This window comes from Schistocerca gregaria, chromosome 1 (genome assembly GCF_023897955.1).
Source record: "Schistocerca gregaria isolate iqSchGreg1 chromosome 1, iqSchGreg1.2, whole genome shotgun sequence".
Lineage (NCBI taxonomy): Eukaryota > Metazoa > Arthropoda > Insecta > Orthoptera > Acrididae > Schistocerca > Schistocerca gregaria.
In genome coordinates, this window is record NC_064920.1 from 1097399517 (window position 1) to 1097423808 (window position 24292).

At 42.6% G+C, this 24292-nt stretch overlaps 1 protein-coding gene across 1 annotated transcript in view; it reads right to left on the reverse strand.

The window, feature by feature from the left end:
* Positions 1 to 21050, reverse strand: part of LOC126282200 (tubby-related protein 4) — a 1357172-nt gene extending 1336122 nt beyond the window's left edge. Inside the window, exon 1 of the mRNA XM_049981737.1 lies at positions 20421 to 21050. Within this exon, the coding sequence (XP_049837694.1) occupies positions 20421 to 20516 (96 nt within the window). The 5' untranslated portion in view covers positions 20517 to 21050. The remainder of the gene's footprint in view (positions 1 to 20420) is intronic.
* Positions 21051 to 24292: the final 3242 nt, after the last annotated feature.

The following is a 24292-nucleotide window of genomic DNA, read 5'->3' on the forward strand; positions in this document are numbered from 1 at the left end:
AATTGGAAAGTGCGTCGTTCTGCGTCTCATGGTGCCATTTGTGAATCAAGGAAGAAATGTGACCACAGACAACTTCTTTACGTCTCTCCAACTTTCTAAAAAAGTCAAAGAAAGGAAAACTTCATTAGTTGGTACAGTGAACAAGATCCGCCATGAAATCCCTGGTGAAGTAAGGAAGCCGAATACTGAAATACACTCCACCACAATACTGTACAATAGTGACAACACAGACTGCACATTGACTGTATACCAAGGAAAGAAGAATAAAAATGTCTTTCTTTTGAATACACTGCATGCTGAAGTATCAATAAGCAAGGAAGGAAAGAAAAAAACCTGAAACCGTAACGTTCTACAATGCAATAAAGTACGGGGTGGACGTGGTTGAGCAAATTACCTGTAAATATACTACGAAGGTCGCATGTAGGAAATAGCCAATGCATGTCTTCTACAACATACTGGACACGGCAGCAATAAATGCATGTATCACCTATAACATAAAACGAACAAAAAATGGAAAAGAAGGAGTTCATACTTCAACTGGCAAATGAACTCAAGGGGACGAAAGAGCAACAATATCAGGCAAACGAAGAGGATAAGGGACTGAAATCACCTAGAAAGCGGATGAAGCGCCAAATCAGCCTCTGCAAAGGCAACAACACCAGCGAAGACTGTGTAAAGTGCCACAAAGCCATGTGCGGAAAATTACCAGTGCTAAATGCGTCTAGCAGCTTCAAATGACTTGAGTGAAAAGTAATACAGAGCTGTTTGTAAAACACATGTGAGAGTAAAACGGACCAAATATACTAAATGTGTCTAGAAGGTTGTATGAATAGTTAATAAATTAAAATCTAAAGTTGAGAATCTTGTTGGCCGTAGCAACAATAAATTTGTGTGATACATTGTTATTCAAATAAATTAGTAAATATTATTTATAATTGTAAATAATTGTTGTGATTACTAGAAATAAAGTATGGTTTAACAAACACTAACAAAAGCACTTGTTTAAGTCAAATATGAAATTATTTTATGTGGGGTCAAAATCACCCTATTCCGCCGCTTTAGGAATGTCAGAAACTCCGCTGTTCTAGTGTTAAGACTATCCCGAGAAAGTCTGCTAACAAATTTTCAAGAACTGGGTTTAAAGGGTAACACCAGGAATATATTACAACCTCCTACATAAATCTCCCATAGTGACTGTGAGGATAAAATGGTTTAAATGGCTCTGAGCACTATGGGACTTAACATCTGAGGTCATCAGTCCCCTACAACTTAGAAGTACTTAAACCTCACTAACCTGAGGACGTCACACACATCCATGCCCGAGGCAAGATTCGAGCCTGCGACCGTAGCACTCGCGCGGTTCCAGACTGAAGCGCCTAGAACCGCTCGGTCACCGCGGCCGGCTGACCGTGAGGATAAGACTACATGAATTACAGCACGCATAGAGGCATTGAAACAATCGTTTTTTCCCGTGTTCCGTACGTGAATGGAACGGGAAAAGGCCCTAATGACGTATAGTGGGAAGAACCCTCTGCCATGCAATTCACAGAGTACAGATGCTGATGTATAAGGGTCGTTCAGTAAGTAATTCCCCACATTTTTTTTCTCGGAACATATTTATTGTTACGAGTCAGAATTTGGTGACAATATACATCACCATGTCCTATCCAAGTCCTGTTTTTCTACGTAGTCTCCATCACGTTATATGGCTGTACGCCAACGTTGTGGAAGAGCATGTATTCCCTGCTGGTAAAGGCTCTTGTCCTGTAGGCGTAACCATGTTTTCACTGGATGACTGACGTTCTCGTCATCTTCAAAGTGTACCCCGTGGAGAATATTTTAAGTGCCCCAAAGAGATGGCAGTCCGAGGGTGCCATGTCTACACTGTAGAGTGGGTGAGGCAATGCTGTTCGACCCAGTTTGGCGGTGTGTTCCCGGTTTCTCAGACGTGTGTGTGGGCGTGCATTATCGTGTTGGAGCTAGATTTGCGCCGGATTCTTGTCTGATAGAACACGTCGGAAATGGTTCTTGAGTTTGTTCAGAGACTTCACGTATGCCTTTGAATTGATGGTTGACCATCTTCGCATCACATCCACGAGAATGACGCCATCACAATCTCAGAAGACTGTCACCATGACTTTTCCGGCAGATGGTGTTATCCTGAATTTCTTCTTTTGAGACGAATGGGGATGATGCCACCCATGGACTGCCATTTTGTTTCTGGCGCAAAGTGGTGCACCCAGCTTTCGTCCCCCGTAACGATCAGTGACAGAAGGGCCCCTCCTCGGTCTCAAAACACTCCAGCAGTTCAGATGAAATGGTCTTTCTTTGAATCTTGTGGTCCGCTGTGAGCATTCGTGGAACTCATCGTGAGAACCTCTTTGAATATCCGAGAGTCTCGATCATTGCAGACGCACTACCAGTGCTGACCGACAACTGCAGAGCCAATTGTCGAGTTGTGATGCGGCGGTCGGCACGAATAATGGCATCCGCACGATTCAGTATGTCTGGAAACAGTCGTCAAGCCACTGGTGTTTGTGTCTTGTTATACGAGGGCTGTCCAGAAAGTAAGTTACGATTGATCGCGAAATGAAAATCACAGTGAAACTCAGAAATGTTTCATTTGTAACAGCTAGCTACACCTTTCAGCTACTTCTCTAAGTAGTCGCCGTTCTGACTTAAGACATTTGTCGTAGCGTTGTACCAACTTTCCAATACCCTCATCATAGAAGGCAGCCGCCAGTGCTTTCCGCCAATTCTCTACGCTGGCCTAAGGCTCGTTGTCTGTGCCAAAATGTTGTCTTCATAGCCAGCGGTTCGTGTGAGCAGAGATGAAACTCAGTGGGAGACAATTACGGGCTGTATTGTGGGTAACCAAACATTTCCAATTGAAATGATGCAGGAACATCTTCATTGCCCCTGCAGAATGAGGCTGAGAATTGTCTTGAAGAAGAAACCACACGACAGATATGTAATGTTGGTTCCATACCTTCAGGGGAAAATTCTCACCAGGCTCTCGTACTTGGCGGGAGACGCTATTTTTTATAACATCTTTACGCGCTCACTAAGAGCTCAGGAATGAAGAGAGCGACATAATTCTACCTAGAGTCATACTAGAGACACTGCCCAACACATCTTTGCAAAGCTTTAACAGATTTTCATAGTCGTTTCCATTTCGTGACCGATCGTAACTTACTTTCTGGACAGCCCTCGTAGTGTGGTACTCTTGGCATCGTGGGATGGATTAGTGCATAGTGATGCCATCTTTCCTGTCCGAAGACAAGTGTTTTCTGAGCGTTGGTACATATCTGTATGAGGGATTTGATCGCATTTAATAGCTCCATGCACAGATGCCTGTTTCGCAAGGACATCTACTTGTTCAGATATAGATATCCCAAAGTGACCTTTCATCCACACCATCACAGTGTTTGTGCAGTTTCTCTGCACCGAAACACGTCGACGATTGCAGCAACTGTGATGTTGGCCCAACTATTACGATGGTTTCTAACCAGCTGTAGAGCTGTCAAACTATCAGAGATTATGACTATTGTGTGTGCTGTGATGGAAAGCTACTTTTGAAGTTGCCGGTTATGTGTTTGATGTTTTCCGGCGCATCGGGCAGTCACTAAGTCTGGTAAGTTTACTTCAGGCCGCGGGAAATCGATAGCTTAGAAGCGACTGCCCGGCAATATTAAAATTTCGTCTTATGGAAGAGCGCCCATTGCTTAGGCCTGGAATAGTGTCGATGAGTGGTAGTTTAACAATAATTTATTCATATTGGCTGTTGCTGTTGTGATCCTCGGTCCGAAAAACGTTTGATGCAGCTCTCCATGCTACTGTATCCTATGCAAGCCTCTTCATCTCCGAGTAACAACTGCAACCTACATTCTTCTGAATCTGCTTACTGTATTCGTCTCTTGGTTTCCCTCTACGATTTTTGCCCTCCACGTTTCCCTCCAATATTGAATTGGTGAGCCCTTACGTCCTAGAACGTGTCTTACCAACCGATTCCTTCGTTCTGTTACGTTGTAACACAACTTTCTTTTCTCCGCAAATCTGTTCAGAACCTCCTTATTAGTTAAGTGATCCACCCACCTAATATTCGGTATTCTTCTGTGGCACTACATTTGAAAAACCTCTGCTCTCTTGTCTAAACTGTTTATCGTCCATGTTCCAAGTCCATATATGACTACACTCCACACAAATACTTTCAGATAAGACTTCCTAAAACTTAAATCTATATTCGACGTTAACAAATTTCATTTCTTCAGAAACGGTTTTCTCTCTGCTTCGGCCATTTCAGTTATGCTGCTGCTCAAATAACATAACTCATCTATTACATTAAGTACTTCTCTTCCTAATTTAATTCCCACAGCATCGCCTGATTTAGTTTGGCCATGCTACGTTATCCTTGCTTTGCTTTTGCTGATGTTCGTCTTATATCTTCCTTTCTAGACACTGTCCATTCCGTTTAACTGCTCTTCCAGGTTCTTTGCTGTCTCTCAAAGAATAACAATACCGTCGGCAAATCTCAAAGTTTTTATTTCTGTTCCCTGAACTTTGATTCCTACTCCAAATTTTTATTTCGTTTCCTTTACTGCTTGCTCAGTGTACATCTTGAATAACATTGGCGATAGGCTACAACCCTATCTCACTCCCAACTCAACCACCGCCTCTCTTTCGTGCCCCTCGGCTCTTATAACTGCCGTCTCTTTCCTGTACAAGTTGCAAATAGCCTTTTAGTGCCTGTATTTCACCCCTGCTACCTTCAGAATTTCGAAGAGAGTATTCCAGTCAACATTGTCAAAAGGTTTCTGTACGTCTACAAATGCGATAAACATACGTTTGCTTTTCCTTCACCTATCTTCTAAGAAAGTCATAGGGTCGGTATTGCTTCGCGTGTTCCTGCATTTCTCCGGAATCGAAACTGATCTTTTTCGAGATGGGATTCTATCACTTTTTCCATTCTCCTATAAGGAATTGATATTAGTATTTTGCGACCATATTGGTAAAATCGAAAAAATTACTTGACAGGAAGAAGTGCAACTTAACTTTTAGGAAGCGAGAGGGTAGCGAAACTCCGAGGTGAGCTGGAGAGAAGAGAGATGGCGTTCTGACACGGACTCCGCACTCTGGCACTGACCGGGAGTCTTCTGGGGAGAAGGTCCGGATGCGAGCTTTCGGGTTCCTGACTTCGGTTCTAAGTTCTGCGGACTTCGAGTTTGATTGGTAAACGCTGTCCTGTCCGCCACGCTTGGAGTGCTTGCTTGATTCATTAGGCGCGTTTAACTAGTGATTTCAGGGAATGAAATAGTGATTCGATTCTACGTATATTCATTGGCTTTGGCTCAATACATATAAGTCACATTACAGTAGAGCAGGGGTGCCCAACCTGTTAGTTTATCTACGCCACATTGTAAGAATACGATTATTTTGGGGACGCCCTTAATATACTTAACACTACCAACAATAATCGCCATGAAGAAAAGAAGAACAAAGAGAAAGAGAGAGACAGAGAGCAGTATCGCGAGGAGGGAGTTTCAGATTGAAAATCTGCAATTTGTCACTACTTTGCATAAACGGAATTTTATGGAACTTTTTTTACCGGTCGTGTCGTAGAGGCTCATTTCTTGTGCCGCACTGATACTTGCTTTGGGCCGCATGCGGCCCATGGGCCGCGGTTTGGACACCCCCGCAGTAGAGCCTGCGGCAACCAACAGTCTTATTAAGAGTTCGCGGATTCAGAGCATCTGATATTTTTTTGTGTAGTGCCCATACTCCCATCCCAATACTGCACATGTTTATTTGTTCAATCTTGTTATTGCTGGCATGATTTTGTGGTTCTTACGTATGTGGCATATAATCTCCGAGAGAGGAAAGGAAATCAACTGGCCTATTACAGGGTGTTTCAAAAATGACCGGTATATTTGAAACGGCAATACAAACTAAACGAGCAGCGATAGAAATACACCATTTGTTGCAATATGCTTGGGACAACAGTACATTTTCAGGCAGACAAACTTTCGAAATTACAGTAGTTACAATTGTCAACAACATATGGCGCTGCGGTCTGGGAAACTCTATAGTACGATATTTTCCCCATATCCACCATGCGTAGCAATAATATGGCGTAGTCTCTGAATGAAATTACCCGAAACCTTTGACAACGTGTCTGGCGGAATGGCTTCACATGCAGATGAGATGTACTGCTTCAGCTGTTCAATTGTTTCTGGATTCTGGCGGTACACCTGGTCTTTCAAGTGTCCCCACACAAAGAAGTCACAGGGGTTCACGTCTGGCGAATAGGAAGGCCAATCCACGGCGCCTCCTGTATGTTTTGGATAGCCCAAAGCAATCACACGATCATCGAAATATTCATTCAGGAAATTAAAGACGTCGGCCGTGCGATGTGGCCGGGCACCATCTTGCATAAACCACGAGGTGTTCGCAGTGTCGTCTAAGGCAGTTTGTACCGCCACAAATTCACGAAGAATGTCCAGATAGAGTGATGCAGTAACCGTTTCGGATCTGAAAAATGGGCCAATGATTCCTTTGGAAGAAATGGCGGTCCAGACCAGTACTTTTTGAGGATGCAGGGACGATGGGACTGCAACATGGGGCTTTTCGGTTCCCCATATGCGCCAGTTCTGTTTATTGACAAAGCCGTCCAGGTAAAAATAAGCTTCGTCTGTAAACCAAATGCTGCCCACATGCATATCGCCGTCATCAATTCTGTGCACTATATCGTTAGCGAATGTCTCTCGTGCAGCAATGGTAGCGGCGCTGAGGGCTGCCGCGTTTGAATTTTGTATGGATAGAGGTGTAAACTCTGGCGCATGAGACGATACGTGGACGTTGGCGTCATTTGGACCGCAGCTGCAACACGGCGAACGGAAACCCGAGGCCGCTGTTGGATCACCTGCTGCACTAGCTGCGTGTTGCCCTCTGTGGTTGCCGTACGCGGTCGCCCTACCTTTACAGCACGTTCATCCGTCACGTTCCCAGTCCGTTGAAATTTTTCAAACAGATCCTTTATTGTATCGCTTTTCGGTCCTTTGGTTACATTAAACCTCCGTCGAAAACTTCGTCTTGTTGCAACAACACTGTGTTCTAGGCGGTGGAATTCCAACACCAGAAAAATCCTCTGTTCTAAGGAATAAATCATGTTGTCCACAGCACACTTGCACGTTGTGAACAGTACACGCTTACAGCAGAAAGACGACGTACAGAACGGCGCACCCACAGACTGCGTTGTCTTCTCTATCTTTCACATCACTTGCAGCGCCATCTGTTGTTGAAAATTGTAACTACTGTAATTTCGAAAGTTTGTCCGCCTGAAAATGTACTGTTGTCCCAAGCATATTGCAACAAACGGTGTATTTCTATCGCTGCTCGTTTAGTTTTTATTGCCGTTTCAAATATACCGGTCATTTTTGAAACACCCTGTATGTTATTTATTTGTGTCTTCCTGTAATAAATTCTGATTCACAAGTCCATCGTTAATTTAACAGTAGTTCGATGATCCTAGTCCACTTTTGTTTAATAATAATGTGCATAGGGCCACCCTACAAATTATTTGACTTTCTGCTGTTAACTGTTACACTGAACAGCCACAGAAACTGGTTCGTACACCTGCCTAATATCGTTTAGGGACCCAGTGAACATGCAGAAGTACCGCAACACGATGTGGCATGGACTCGATTAAAGTTTGAAGTAGTGCTGGAGGCAATTGACACCTTGAATCCTGCAAGGCTGCGCATAAATCCGTAAGAGTACGAGGGGGTGGAGATCTCTTCTGAACAACACGTTGCAAGGCATCCCAGATATGCTCAATAATGTTCATGGCTGGGGAGTTTGGTGGCCAGCGGAAGTGTTTAACCTCAAAAGAGTCTTCCTGGAGCCACTCTGTAGCAATTCTGGACGTGTCGGGTGTCGCATTGTCCTGCTGGAATTGTCCACGTCCGTAGGAATACACAATGGACGTGAATAGATGCAGGTGATTAGACAGGATGCTTAAGTACATGTTACCTGTCAGAGTCATTTCTAGACGTATGGGTCCCATTTCACTCCAGCTTCACACGCCCCACACCTTTGCAGAGCCACCGCCAGCTTGAACATTTCCCTGTTGACATGCAGGGTCCATGGACTCATGAGGTTGTCTCCATACCCCCAATTTGAAATGAGACTCGTCCGACCAGGCACATGTTTCCAGTCATCAACAATCCAATGTCGGTGTTAATGGGTCCAGGCGAGCTGTAAAGCTTTGTGTCGTGCAGTCATTAAGGTTACACGAGTGGGCTATCGGCTTCGAAAGCCCATATCGATGATGTTTCGTTGAATGGTTCGCATGCTGACACTTGTTGATAGCCCAGCACTGAAATCTGCAGCAATTTGCGGAATGGTTGCACTCCTGTCACGTTGAACGATTCTCTTCAGTCGTCGGTGGTCCGTCCTTGCAGGATCTTTTTCCGGCTGCAGCGATGTTGGTGATTTGTTGTTTTACCGGATTTCTGATATTCACGGTACACTCGTGAAATGGTCGTACGGGAAAATCCCCACTTCATCGCTACCTTAGAGATGCTGTGTCCCGCTCATGCGCCGACTACACCACCATGTTCAAACTCAGTTAAATGTTAATAACGTGCCATTGTAGCAGCAGTAACCGATCTAACAACCTGCTCCAGACGCCTATCGTCTTATATAGGCGTTGCCGACCGCAGCGCCGTATTCTGACTTTTTACATATTTCTGTATTTGTCTATGCATGCCTACACCATTTAGTTGGTGCTTCGGTGTATTACATTTGAGTCAGGGAAAATTATTCCAATTGATTTCTGTTTCTGCATACTCAGCTACGCCGTCCATAAACAGAGGACCCTGCCATGGCTGATGGATTTAAGTGTTAGGAAGTATTTTCTGAAGGTATCTGTATGGAGTTTTGCCTTGCATGAAAGTGAAACATGGGCTAGTTTGCTTATGTTCTACAGTATTACTTTCATTGCGTTAACCGGTTTTCCGCATACAAGGCCATCTTCAGACATTTACTGGCTATTGTCACCATTGTCACCAAAGAAGTTAAGTTTGTAACCGGCATTAGAGAAGAGCTTATGCGTCTGGATGCAAATAGTGACAGTGTGGCCGTAATGCAATGTAAAAAGTGAAAAGCTGAAGAGCTGGACTGCGTTGCGACCGCACTGTGAAAGATGTTGTATACTGTACGTTTCTGCTTCAATTTAGATGTGTAACTTCTCCAATGCTGTTTACAAACATTGTAACTTCTTTGGCGACAACAATCAGTAAATGTCTGAAGATGGCCTTGTAAGACGAAAATCGGTTAACGCGATAAAAGCAATACGGTAGAACAAAAGCAAACTAGCGCTCTTAATTTATTATAATGTTGTTCTACCAAAAGCGATGGAAAATTCAGTTAACATGAAACGTGAACAATAAACAGTTTAGACCAGAATAGAATAGAGGCTTTTGAAACGCGGTGCTACAGAATAATGCTGAAAATTAGGTGGGGAGATAGCGTAACTAATGAGGAGGTACGGAACAGAATTGGGGAAACAAGAAATGTATGGCACGATCGGACTAAAAGAAGGGATTGGTTGATAGGAGACATCCTGAGACATCATGGGATCACGATTTTAGTGTTGGAGGGAAGTGTGGAAGGTAAAAATTACAGAGGGAGTCCAAGAGATGAATACAATAAGCAGATTCGGAAGGATGTACGTTGCAGTAGCTAATCGGAGATGAAGAGGCCTGCACGGGATATAGTAGCATGGTGAGCTGCATCAAACCAGCCTTCGGACTGAAGACCACAAAAACAAGAAAATTATTCTGCTTCATCGTTGCTGCGATGCGCTTTCTAAATAATGAGCAAAAGAGTTTCTGCGTCAGTCCTCTAATTAGCTGTTTCAGTCTTTCACAAACGCGCTTTACGAAGGGGTACAGTTCATTTTCACGTACAGAATTTTGTTCATGGTCGGACTACACAAACACAAGTACGTTGGGATGCACCTGCATCAATTTAATTTTTGGCTATCCGATACAATGACCCACTTAGTAATAGATAACAAGATTTAGTATCTCGAAACCGTCATGTGAATAAATGAATAAAAATATCCTAACAGTGGCTGTGGAAGTGTTATCCAGTATCGTCATAACTATTTGCATTTTTTCGGGTGCATAATCTGTCATATCCTTTCAGCCAGATGTATATTTGTTGGTATTACAGTGTTCACAAACTCTAATGTAGAAACGTGAAGTACGCTATTTTCTCCTGAGTCATGCATATCTACAGTCGCAGTACAGTATGCATTAACATACACGGGAACAACATTTTCAGTAAAAGAAGGCCGTCTCGCTGTGAAATGTTTGCTTCTGGCAGCCCCTTAGTTGCAAGAACTCCGTTCGATAATTTCAGGCGTGTTCTCCGCTGATGCGATCTTTGAACCAGCATACAGGCCGCACTCGGAGGGAAATAAGGCGATTGTGTCATGTCACGAAAACTTTCTTTCTCATCTTCCGAATGTTACACCGCCATACTGTACTGAGTCTTCCTTTATACACGTTTCCTCTTTCACAGAGAGAGTAATTTCGCGCATCTATTGTCGTGGGCGTCCTTCAATGAAACAATACGTGTGCACCTCAATTCATACACCGGAAGCCAAGTAGAGAACACAGTGTGGCGTAGATGCAAGACACACACACACACACACACACACACACACGCACACACAAATACATATGGGCGGGAGTAAAATTCTGTACATCTACATCTCCTCTTAAACAATGAGCTGTCGGAACTTATACGAGAAATCTTTTACATCACGCGCATCGTTGTTGTTTAGGCGTCGCCTAGTGACAGTCACTCTCACCAGACAAACTCGTAAAGAATGCCACTGTCCTTAAGATTTTTTACGACTTCTAATTAATTACGAGTGGTAAAGCACACACTCTTCAGTCGTAAGTGGATAAAAACCCTGCTGCCTCGAAGAGAACGTTTTTAGAAGACTCTTTTCGTGGAATAAATATTTCATCAAGCATTTCACGGGACTCATGAGAATCTCAGGGTTGAGACACTTTCTAGCGACGTGCAAACCAACCTTACGACATGTGGCGGAAGGTCATTGGATACCACTATCCTGTTCTATTGGTGAAAAGTTCGCCGGCAAAACTACTGTGAATTTCTATCATTTGTCCCGTCGAGGTAATTTCGTAAGATGTAGGTGGGAGGAAGTAACATACTGCCTTACTCTTCTTGGTACGAAAGTTGTCATAAATTTAACAGTGAACCTCTATCGACGCACAAATCCTCTCTTGTAGCGCCTGCCATCTCTTGATCTAGCCTGCTAATGGGCACAGACTGGCGAGAATTACTCAATCCTCGTTCACAAAAGGAACTTTTAAGTTCTTTCATCGGTGAGTTACATTTTCTTACCGTTCCTCAAATGAACTCAGTTCATATTTTTAGCCTACAACTTGTTTCACGTGGTTGTTTTACTTCCTAGATATTTTAACATTGCTGTTGTTTGCAGTGACTGATGACCATTCGTGTAACCGAACGATAGTTGTTATTTACGCCTGCTTAAGTGCAATACGTTGAATTCATTTGTGTTGATAGTCAAATGCCAGTCCCTGCATCAGTCACTGTTTCTTCACGGGTCTTCCTATATTTAGCTACTCTTTTCTGGTGTTGTGTTTCCTTTGTGGTTCAGATGGTTCAAATGACTCTGAGCACTATGGGACTGAACATCTGAGGTCATCAGTCCCCAAGAACTTAGAACTACTTAAACCTAACAACCTAAGGACATCACACACATCCATGTCCGAGGCATAATTCGAACCTGCGACCGGAGCAGTCGCGCGGTTCCGGACTGAAGCGCCTGGAACCGCTCGGCCGGCGTTTCCCGTGTGAGCTGAGGGCCAAAACTCAGGGAAAGTGTTGCCGTTTTTGGAGATATGAGTACAGAGTGTACGATAGTTGTTTACAATGTACCTCAGTATTGTAGGGGAAGTCGAGGCGAACAAATTGATGTAAGACACCTGTGTCCTATCAAGCCGAAAACAGCCTCAAATCGACGTACAAAAACTACGCTACAGCACATGCGCACTGCGCGAGATTTTCGCTTAAATCGTTTACATCTACATCTAAACTCTACAAACCACCGTGAGGTGCATGGCAGAGGGTACGTCCCATTGTACCAGTTATTACAGTTTCTATCTGTTCCATTCACGTATAGAGCACGGGAAGAACGATTGTTTAGATACCTCTGTGCGTGCAGCAATTGTTCTAATCTTATCTTCACGATCCCTATGTGAGCGAAACGTAGGCGGTGCAGTATATCCCTAGAGTAATCCTTTAAAGCCGGTTCTTGAAACTTTGTTAATAGACTTTCCTGGGATAGTTCACGTCTGTCTTCAAGAGTCTTCCAGCTCAGTTCTTCAGTATCTCTGTGACACTCTCCCACAGATTAAACAAACCTGTGAACATTCGTGTCGCCCTTCTCTATATACGTTCAATATCTCCTGTTAGTCCTGTCTGGTATGGGTCCTACACACTTGAGCAATTTTCTAGGATAGGTCGCACCAGTGATTTGTAAGAAATCTCCTTTGTAGACTGATTGCGCTTCCCCAGTATTCTACCAATAAACTGCAGTCTATCACCTGTTTTACCCACGACTGAACCTATGTGATCATTCCATTCGTATCCATACAAAGTGTTACACGCAGGTATTTGTACGAGTTGGACGATTCCAACAGCGACTCCTCGATATTATAGTCATAGGATACTTCGTTTTGTGAAGTGCACAATTTTACATTTCTGAACATTTAGGGCAAGTTGCCAATCTCTGCACGACCTTGCAATCTTATCAAGATCTGACTGAATATTTATGCAGCTTCTTTCAGATAGTACATCATTATGGATAACTGCATCATCTACAAAAGCCCGATTTTACTATTAATATCGTCTGCAAGGTCGTTAATATACAACATGAACAGCAAGGGTCCCAACACACTTCCCTGGGGCACACCCGGAGTTACTTCTACTTCTGACGACGATTCTCCACCCAAGATAACATGCTGTGTCCTGCCTACCAAAGTACGATATTGCAGTGCCTGTGTTATTCTGATGACGATGCACTGCGGCGACCACAGCCGTTGTGAAACACATCAGATGAATTCGCAGTTGCGAATAATGACTACCATCAGCTGTAAAATGAAATGGAGACAATGAAAATTTGTGCCGGACCCGGACTCGAACCCAGATTTTGCGCTTATCGAGATAACTCCCCGATGCAGTCACAAATTTCACTTGATACATCATATGATGGTACATTTTTACAATAAGCATAGGTCTGGTACCGAGTCAATTGCTTTTCGGAAATCAAGAAATACGGTATTTACCTGGTTGCCTTAATTCAAAGTTTTCAGTATGTCTTGTGAGAGTTTCACGCAATCGATGTTTCCGAAATCCGTGCTGGTTAGCATTGAGGAGGTCATTCTGTCCAAGATACCTCATTATGTTTGAGCTCGAAACACGTTCAAATGTGTGTGAAATTTTATGGGACTTAAATGCTAAAGTCATCAGTCCCTAAGCTTACACACTACTTAACCTAAATTATCCTAAGGACAAACACACGCACCCATGCCCGAGGGAGGACTCGAACCTCCGCAGGAACCAGCCGCACAGGTTTGAGCTCAGAAGCGCTCTTGAATATTAAAAACCCTTTGTTCTCGCACTTAACAATATGTGAAACTGACGTTTGTTTGTGTAAATTTTTCTCAAAATGTTGGGAATATAACAGCACAAAATTATCAATTAAATCTTTTCATTTGTCTGGTCATCTTTCTGCGAAACTACTGTGCTTGTCATGGTTCAGTTTAAATCGGATCGTAAACGTAGTTAGTTTTTGCACAACGTTTACAAAGGTCATTTTCTTTCATTACCCTCGCGGGAAAGTTTAAATGAAAAATTTTAGCTACATAGCCGACTAAGCCGGCGGCGTAAGAGAGGGAGAGGAGATCGAAAATATCGCGCTGTGCGCATGCGCCGTAGCTTAGGTGTAGGGTTTCCATAAACCAAGGACGAAAATCAAAGACAAAATTCGGTGATTATAAAGATGTGGTTGAAACACGGTCCGATATGTTGTGCAAGTGACCATTGGTTTGCATTTCAGTTGAATCTTCATCATTACTTTACAGTGGTAATTATGAAGATGTGGTTGAAACCTGGTATCACACAATGCACTTTCACATTTCTGCACGTCAGCCAAATCTTCATAATTACCATAATTCCAACAGTAATTCTATCAGCAAAGAAGTTATAATTAACAAGGAAAATTAATCCAAGCATTAAAGGTGTCTATAAAACAGTGGTCAATGATGAAGAAAATTAATTGCAATTGACATTAAATAACTTTTTAATTAAAGAACTGAACACAAATTATTAACATGTACACAACCATGCTGCTACAATTGATATATATCTTTCACTTTATGCTTTAAACCAGTCGTATTTCTCTGGACGGAAGAAAGAAACTAGCTCCGATTCAGAATCAGTCTATGAAAATCTGTGCTATTTGTGTTTTTCATGTTATATTGGATTTGAAGCATTGCACTGTCTGATGTTAAAGTTAACCTGTTAACTTTACACGACCAAAGAATATCAGATACCGCTAGCAGAGACGTTGTAAACCAACAGCGGAAAACTGAAACAATCGCAAAGAATCGATTATTCCTCTGCTTCCACAGTCTGTTATGAAAATAGCCGAGCGATTCTGAAGTGACACGGAATATCAGCACAGGTTTCAACGGCTATCGTCAAGTTTGCGGGAGTCATGAAACACTTGATCGGTGGCCAATGGCAAAACTTGCGTAATTTTTTTTTTTACTTATTAGCCACTTTTTTCGCGAACATTTTCCTCTTCGTCTAGGACACCCGTCTTCGAGCATAAAATCTCGGACTGTCTGCGAAATCCGTGACGTATGGCAACCCTACTTAGGTGTCTTCTGCAGACCTGTTCGAGGTTTATGAAAACAGAGAATGGGGAAAGAAAGGGAAGGGACGGGTGGGAATTCGTGACTTCCAGCCGCTCAGGGCATTGCGGTGATGCAATGACAAAAGTTGAAATTCATGACCGACAGTGACTCGAACCCAGATTTACTACTTCTCATTAGCGTGTTGCCTGGACCGCTTCGGCCATCCTGACACGGTCCATGAACAACCCAAATTTCCTACTTATCTCACTCTCTCACGCAGTATCACTCGACCATTAACCCCCAAACAGCAAATAAGTCATGCCAGTTGGAGATCGGGCGATAGTAGTACATCTGCACTGAAACAAACGTCAAGGAGCCGACGCACTCTTACACAAATGTATTTAAAAAATATGTGTTTCAGTGCTGTCTGTTCTGTCGGACGTATCAGATAATACAGTTCGAGGTTATTCCCCCGGCTTGATAGACAACAAGTGCTCAAATGGTTCAAATGGCTCTGAGCACTATGCGACTTAACTTCTGAGGTCATCAGCCGCCTAGAACTTAGAACTAATTAAACCTAACTAAACTAAGGACAGCACACACATCCATGCCCGAGGCAGGATTCGAACCTGCGCCCATAGCGGTCGCTCGCTTCCAGACTGCAGCGCCTACAACCTCGCGGCCACTCCGGCCGGCACAGCAAATGTCCTATATCAAAATGTTCGCGTTGACTTCTCATACAACATAGTAGTACATTGTACGAGGTTTGTTCAGAAAAATTCAGAGAAGGCAGAGTTAGAGAAGCAACGCGTCTGCATTAAATTTTACGTGGAACTCGGGAAAACCTTCGCAGAGACACATCAAATAATGGTTCAAATGGCTCTCAGCACTATGGTACTTAACTTCTGAGGTCATCAGTCCCCTAGAACTTAGAACTACTTAAACCTAACTAACCTACGGACATCACACACATCCATGCCCGAGGCAGAATTCGAACCTGCGACCGTAGCGGTCGCGCGGTTTCGGACTGAAGCGCCTAGAACCGCTCGGTCACAACGACCAGCCCTTATTTCATCGTGGAGATCGTTTCTCCCTGAGTAGGTCGGTGTCAACAAAATATTTTCGCATTCGAAGTAGAATGTTGGTGACTAGAATTTCGTGAGAAGATTCCGTCGCAACGAAAAACGCCTTTCTTTTAAAGCGGTCCAGCTCAAATCCTGTATCATTTCTGTGACACTCTCCCCCATATTTCGCGATAATACGAAACGTGCTGCCCTTCTTTGAACTTTTTCGATGTACTCCGTCAGTCCTATCTAGTAAGGATCCCAAACCGCGCAGCAGTAATCTAAAAGAGGACGGACAAGCGTAGTGTAGGCAGTCTTCTTACTAGATCTGTTACATTTTCCAAGTGTCCTGCCAGTAAAACGCAGTCTTTGGTTAGCCTTCCCCACAACATTTTCCATGTGTTCCTTCCAATTTAAGTTGTTCATAATTGTAATACCTAGGTATTTAGCAGCATGGAGAGCTGCATCAAGCCGGCTAGCGGTGGTCTAGCGGTTCTAGGCACTCAGTCCGGAACCACCCGACTGCTACGGTCGCAGGTTCGAATCCTGCCTCGGGCATGGGTGTGTATGATGTCCTTAGGTTAGTTAGGTTTAAGTAGTTCTAAGTTGTAGGGGACTGATGACCACAGATGTTAAGTCCCATAGTGCTCAGAGCCATTTGAACCAGCCATTAGCTGCATCAACCCAGTCTCAAGACTGAAAACCACAACAACAACAGGTATTTAGTTGAATCTACGGCTTTTAGATTACACTGATTTATCGTGTAACCGAAGTTTAACAATTTTTATTAAAAATGAAACTCCTCCAGTTGCACTTAAGATTTCATATTTATTTGGCTACTAGTTTCGACGTTGCGTCAACGCCATCTTCAGGCCCGTACATTTCGATGATATCAATTGTGTGTGGTTGAGTACTAGAAGTGCGCGGTGAGAACAATGATGGCGGGCAGAATGTTCGCATCATTCAGATATCTTTTCTAAATACTAGAACATTGCTCAAGTGTGTGAGGCCCGTACCAAACAGGACTAACCTGGGATATTGAACGTATTCACAGTTACTGCATGCAATCCAGAGCAGTTAAAACAGGCAGGAGAGGGAGGGAGGGGAGGGGGGGGGGGGTTTCTGCTCCTTAGTTTACAACAGAATGTACTGTGCGGACAGAGGTCAAGGGAGGCCGTACGAGATGCTAAGGCGGCGAACATTGCAGTGGTCGATCAAATGAGGCGCCACGCCAGAAATTGTGAAGGAAATCCTCAAAATGATACTGAATGACCGTCAGCTGAAAGAGTGCGAGCTAGGAGACGTCCTAGGCATTTCAAAAAGTGCTGTAAATCGCCTACTGACTGAAAATCTGGACATGATAAAGCTGTGCGCAAGAAGGGTGCAGTGTTTACTCACACTGGTGCAAAAACAGCGTCGTGACGATGTCTCAGTCGAGTGTTTGGTGGTATTTCGCAACAACAAAGCCGAGTTTTTGTGACGATTCGCTACCTTAACTTGTGTCCATCACTTTACGCCCGAGACGAAGTAACAATCAAAACAGTGGATTGAAAAGAAAGAATTGGCTTGAAAGAAGGTGAAGACCTTTCAATCTGAAGGAAAGGCCATGGCGCATTTTTTGGGATGATGCGCGTGGGATGATTTTCATTGATTATCTTCAAAAATGGCTCTGAGCACTATGGGACTTAACATCTGACGTCATCAGTCCCCTAGAACTTAGAACGACTTAAACCCAACCAACCCTAGGACATCACACACATCCATGCCCGAGGGAGGATTCGAACCTGCTACCGTAGCAGTCACGCGGTTCCAGGTGATTATCTTCAAAAATGAAATGCATTCAATAGGGAGGATTAAGCGAACTGAATGCAGCGTTTGTCATGAAATCAAGCGAAAACGGCTGCATGTAGCTAAAAAGAAACATTTGTTTCATCGCGGCAATGCACCAGTTACCACACATCCGTTATCAAATGGCTCTGAGCACGATGTGACTTAACTTCTGAGGTCATCAGTCGCCTAGAACTTAGAACTACTTAAACCTAACTAACCTAAGGACATCACACACATCCATGCCCGAGGCAGGATTTGAACCTGCGACCGTAGCAGTCGCGCGGTTCCGGACTGCGCCCCTAGAACCGCTAGACCACCGCGGCCGGCCATCCGTTATCGAATTGCTTCCTCATGCAACCTATTAGCCAGGTTTTCTTTATTTACCTTTACGCATTTTACTGTTCGTCTAACTTCATCTGCACGGCTGTAACGTAGTGATACGGAGGATCCTGAAGAACAGATAAAACAATGTCATGACGACGTGACGGTCGTTTGTGTAGAGTTCCTCCTTCCTTTACAAGTAACCACCTACAGTATTTTTCTTTAAATTATGTTATGGTGATCTGATGGAGAGTTCCACTATTATTTCTCAATTATTCCATTCTCCAATACGGCTGTGGAAGCATAAAAACACCCTACTAATTGAACTCTGATTCTACGAATTCTGCAGACGGTTGAGCACGGGTGAGAGGGCGAGTTTCCTGTCGTAGGCCATTAGTTCGCCTTTATTGGGCCATGATGAATGAAATTGTCCTGCACGTTACGTTTTTCTATTTCCTTGTTTTTCGACTGTGTGCCCATTCGAGGAAGAACCCGTCGTAGGCCTACTTGTCTGGAGAGATTCGACGGAGCCACAAGAAACCCAAAGCAGGATTTTCGAACGAAGATTTGAGGCCCAGTCCTTCCGAACACGATTCAGAGTCAGATCACTGCACTGCTCTGGATAGTGAAACGAAAATGATTGTTGCAGGGGCGAGCTGAATTTCTTTCTACTTTTATCTCGTCTTGTTTTGTCCCTGGCGAGGGCAATATCTTTGCGCTACGATAAAGTTCAGAATGCCGAAAGCATTCTCCTTCCACCTCACATGTTACGTCGTGGCTTCTGTGAGGAGATTTCCTCGGTTAGAAGAAGTAGTGTCATTAAAAATGGTTCAAATGGCTCTGAGCGCTATGGGACATCTGAGGTCATCAGTAGCTATAACTTAGAACTACTTAAACATCACACACATGCATGCCCGAGGCACGGTTCGAACCTGCGACCGTTGCGGTCTCGCGGTTCCAGACCGAAGCGCCTAGAACCGCTCGGCCACACCGGCCGGCTAAGTGTAATTATAATCCGATACCTCTCTCGTAGCAGTTGTGTATTGTCAACGAAGAACATTTGCCATGCGAAAAGAAAAGAACGAAGGGATCCAATAAAAATACGGCAGATCGCTGCTTCGCTGTGTTATTCATAGAATTATCATGTACTCTGTAACGTCGTGGCAGCGTTCAAATGAAAAGCAACACATTCTAACCTCCCACAAGAAAATATCTTATACGAGAAATTATTTCCTACATATCAAAAGGGCAATGTCATGCGAGGCCATATTTATAACAGTGCGTAAGTATAATGTCATCAAAAAATTCCCCTCGACTGTAGCTCGCATTTCAAGAGAGAAATCAGTCAAATTAATCAGATAAAGAGGTGTCAAATCCACATATCACTAATTAATATAGGCTTTAAATTAGCGAAGTGTAGTCAAGCTACTGTCGTAACACAATTAAATATTGCAAATGAATGGCTTCTTCCTTGTTGGCACTCTGTTGATGCGTTGAAATTTTTAGTGTCACATATAATTAGGGTACAGATTATTGTGTACTTCTAGTTCAAAGCAGGCATTCTAATTAATGAAACGGAACATTCCATGCGTCATTTTATATGTCTGCAACAAATAAGCTTGTACAGAAGGGCTACGCCTCCTGTGTTGTACGACGCTATTGACATGCACTCTATGTAAACGAGTACCAGCTCCGCGTTCAGCTGATGTGTTTTTTTTATTATTATTTAATAATATCGTTTGTGCCTTCTGGTATTTACTGTCTCATCGGTTTTTATGATCCTCGAGCTAAACTTTTCTTACGAAATAACATCGTCACGCGATCAAATCATCGAGTAATTTAATGAGACGCGAAACATTTTGAGAAACGTACAATTTAACAGATCGCTGTATCTCCAGAATATGGTTAGTAAGATTACCGTGAATATTACGATTTGCTTGAGGTGATGTATTCACAACTATTCTGATCTTAAAGTCTATTGAATGTACGTGATTAGCATATTATTATAATTTTTTTTTTTTTACGGGAAATGGGTTCGTCGTTATGAAACTTCGTTTCAACTAACGTTAAAGAACAAAGTCGCATGTAAATTAGCATGCAACTGACAGCACGACCATCTCATTGTAATGTTAATGAATTTTAACATACACCTTCACAGGATCTCTTTTCAAGTATTAACATTTGGTCTGCAGACTCGACTACAGCTGCCGCATGTACTTACCTCTGGTAGTTCGTCGGGTACTTTTCCCATCCATGTGAGAGACAGGATGGCACAGTCACATTTGGCATTTGTGTTCCGTTCGAAATGCAAGTGCATAGCAAATTTTTCCTCTTCTAGTAGATTACAGACAGCTGCGTGCGCGAGATGGTAAGCGCGTTATTTTTACAGAAAGATTTAGATTTAGAAAGCTAGTGCGGCCGTAATTGTAAACGTCACATTTCGAAATTGTTAGGCTCATGACCAGTTCGAGGAACAAACATTTTTTTCCAATAACGTGCGGCATGCGAAAAAGTTATCTGTCACATTAGCATTATTTTATTTGCATTAGGACACATTTGCTCTTTGTTACAGAAGTTACGCATTATAAACACAGAATCCGCATTCCGTATTCCGCGCCGTTGTCGTTGCACTTTATCAGTGCAATGTCTTGCGGGCAGCACTCCGGAGATAGTTAAAGTAAGAACTTAGCCCTTAGATTTTTCACGCTTTACACGCGCAGCTATATTAGTCACAAATAATTTCGAAACATGAGGAATTCGTTTATTAGAGCTTGCTTCTCGAGCAGAACGCGTATTGATTCTGGCTATCCTCGCACCGCGTGCAGGCGAGTGTTCGAACTATACGCGAACTGCTGGAAGTGGGGGGAAGCTTGTCACAGTATACATTGCTCCAGGCGTAGGCATGTAATCTTTGGAAATATGATTATTCATTTGTTATACTGGATTTAAGAGCACAAATAAAATACAAATTTCTGTATGCAGGACGAGATCAAACATTTTGAAAATGATGTTACAGAAAAATTAGGTTTTAATCTGAATTTCGTGATTAGACTAGGCACTGTTTAATTTAATGTTGTCACGCCTGCGCATGAAAGCTACATCCATGACACCTAGAGTCTAAGAGTAAGCTGTTGGAAGTGTGAGCGAAGTAATGTTTTTCGTTGTTGTAAAGCAGGCAATTGAGTATGATAATTTTGAAGTACGTTTGGCTGGTGGACGTCGTATATTTCATTGCGATTCTTGTACGGGCAGTTATGGATGAATTATGTCTATTGGGTACGCTTATGTGTTTGTTGAATTCGAGTAGGCGTAAGGCACGAAAAAATGAAAATTGGCACTAATTGTTGCGGGGTTTTTCCATCTCGTCTTTCACGTGACTTGCTACTCGTTACGTTTTGACAATAGTGTAGGCAGACAAGCTATATTTCATTCTCACTTACCCAAGAAGTGTGGCTATTTAATATTTACATATGATCTGTGTTTTTATCTTATAATTTTTTCCATCACTTAGATAGATATTGTCTTCATATGCATGACGTTAATTAACGGTACATACCCATAAGTAATGTTGCAAAATATATCTTTTACATGCTGTTTCAAAGTATGATGGCTTTCATGTGTTTAGATTTTTTCACTGTGGCATTCTTGGTAAATTGACAGTGTACATTCCCCTGTACATTAGTCCTTATTTTTCATTTCAAGAAGCAACTGTTCTGCTACTGAAATTGTTGCGGCGCATTATTTTAATTGGCATGTCTGATTGGTCGGTAAAATTTCTGGGCATTCCACAGAAATTTTATTTTAATCTCCTTCCTAATTTCCCTATTATCCTTCAAAACGCCCTTTATGGACCTTGGGTAACGGGGTTCTTATGAAATAATCAAGAACTGATTCCTGCACCCATAAAACTAGGATTTTTAATCATATTTTGGGGCAATTCGTCATTAAGAGAAAAAGTATTCATTGCACAAAAGCGATGTTTACTTATAATTTATTAGGTCAGTTTCCACACACTTCCAACAGACTTTTTATGGGTGTATTCGTTGTTCAGAAAAATTAAATTACACAAAATGATTAATAAGAAAAATACAATTTGACCTATTCCTCAAAGGAATCACATGCTTGAAACATTGCAACATTTGAGATCATGATGTACTAGTTGGTTAATTATTATTTTGATAGGAAATACTAGAGAATGGTATTTGGTTGCCAAAAGGAGAAGTAAGAGTATATTATTCCTAATTATTTGATTTTTACCTTTATTTCTTGAATGAGATTCCATATTTTTGAGAATATCATCTGAAATGTAGATATAATGCACAGCTGTTGGGACCCATCGCAAATAGGGCTAACACGGGATACTGCATTGAAGATACATGTCAACTATACTTACAAATTTCCAAGAACCGTCTTCAGATGATGACTGTAGGAGCATACTACATTGCCCTCCCGCTGCTTCACACTCATTTAGGAATCTCGAGGACAAGATTCGATTACTTATAGTACACAGAGGCATTTAAACAGTTATTCTTCCTGCTCACCATACGTGGATGGAACAGGATGAGAGCATAATAACTGGTACAATGAGACATACCCTCTGTCATGCACTTTAATTTATATGCAGTGTATAAATTATCCGTATCTGGAAGTAACTGAACATTCTCTCCAAGATTACCATCTTGTGCTGGCAGAATCTCTCTCTCTCTCTCTCTCTCTCTCTCTCTCTCTCTCTCTCTCTCTCTCATATTTCCTCCCCCTCCCTTCCACCCTCCCCTTGTGTCACCCATACTATACAGTTACATCTTCGGCATACAGGTTGGACAGAGGAAAATGAGTCCCACCTTCAATTTGTTAAAAATTCTTCAGCATTTACCACAGGAGCCCAAGTGAACATTTGCCAAGTTTAATTCCATCTGTATCTCTGTGTGTATACTGTTGCCACTTTCACAGAGGCTGATTTACTCAGAAATGGAAATGCGTGGGAAAGATCTTCAAGTTTCCTGACCTAATATAGCTACAATTCTAATGTTTGGACTCCTGGCATAACTTTTAGACAGAATACAGAAATAACGTAAAAAGAAGTTAGAAAGTAATAGCCATAGCACAATCTCTTCAAACTTGCTTAAAAACTTCATTGCAGCAAATATTCTCCATCTTTTAACAAGGAATAGGTAGTGAGTAAATGATGCTGGAAACATGATCATTTTTCAGTGATTTGTCTGTCTGCCTATCAGAAAACACACATATTCCATATTTTTATGAGCCTCCAGACAAACGTGTGGTTCCTGAAGAGGGGCAGCAGCCTTTTCAGTAGTTGCACGGGCAACAGTCTGGATGATTGACTGATCTGGCCTTGTAACAATAACCAAAACAGCCTTGCTGTGCTGGTACTGCGAACGGCTGAAAGCAAGGGGAAACTATGGCCGTAATGTTTCCCGAGGGCATGCAGCTTTACTGTATGATTAAATGATGATGGTGTCCTCTTGGGTAAAATATTCCGGAGGTAAAATAGTCCCCCATTCGGATCTCCGGGCGGGGACTACTCAGGAGGACGTCGTTATCAGGAGAAAGAAAACTGGCGTTCTACGGATCGGAGCGTGGAATGTCAGATCCCTTAATCGGGCAGGTAGGTTAGAATATTTAAAAAGGGAAATGGATAGGTTAAAGTTAGATATAGTGGGAATTAGTGAAGTGCAGTGGCAGGAGGAACAAGACTTCTGGTCAGGTGACTGCAGGGTTTTAAACACAAAATCAAATAGGGGTAATGCAGGAGTAGGTTTAATAATGAATAGGAAAATAGGAATGCGGAAAAGCTACTACAAACAGCATAGTGAACGCATTATTGTGGCCAAGATAGATACAAAGCCCACACCTACTACAGTAGAACAAGTTTATATGCCAAATAGCTCAGCAGATGACGAAGAAATTGAAGAAATGTATGATCAAATATAAGAAATTATTCAGATAGTGAAGGGTGACGAAAATGTAATAGTCATGGGTGACTGGAATTCGGTAGTAGGAAAAGGGAGAGAAGGAAACGTGGTAGGTGAATATGGACTGGGGCAAAGAAATGAAAGAGGAAGCCGCCTGGTA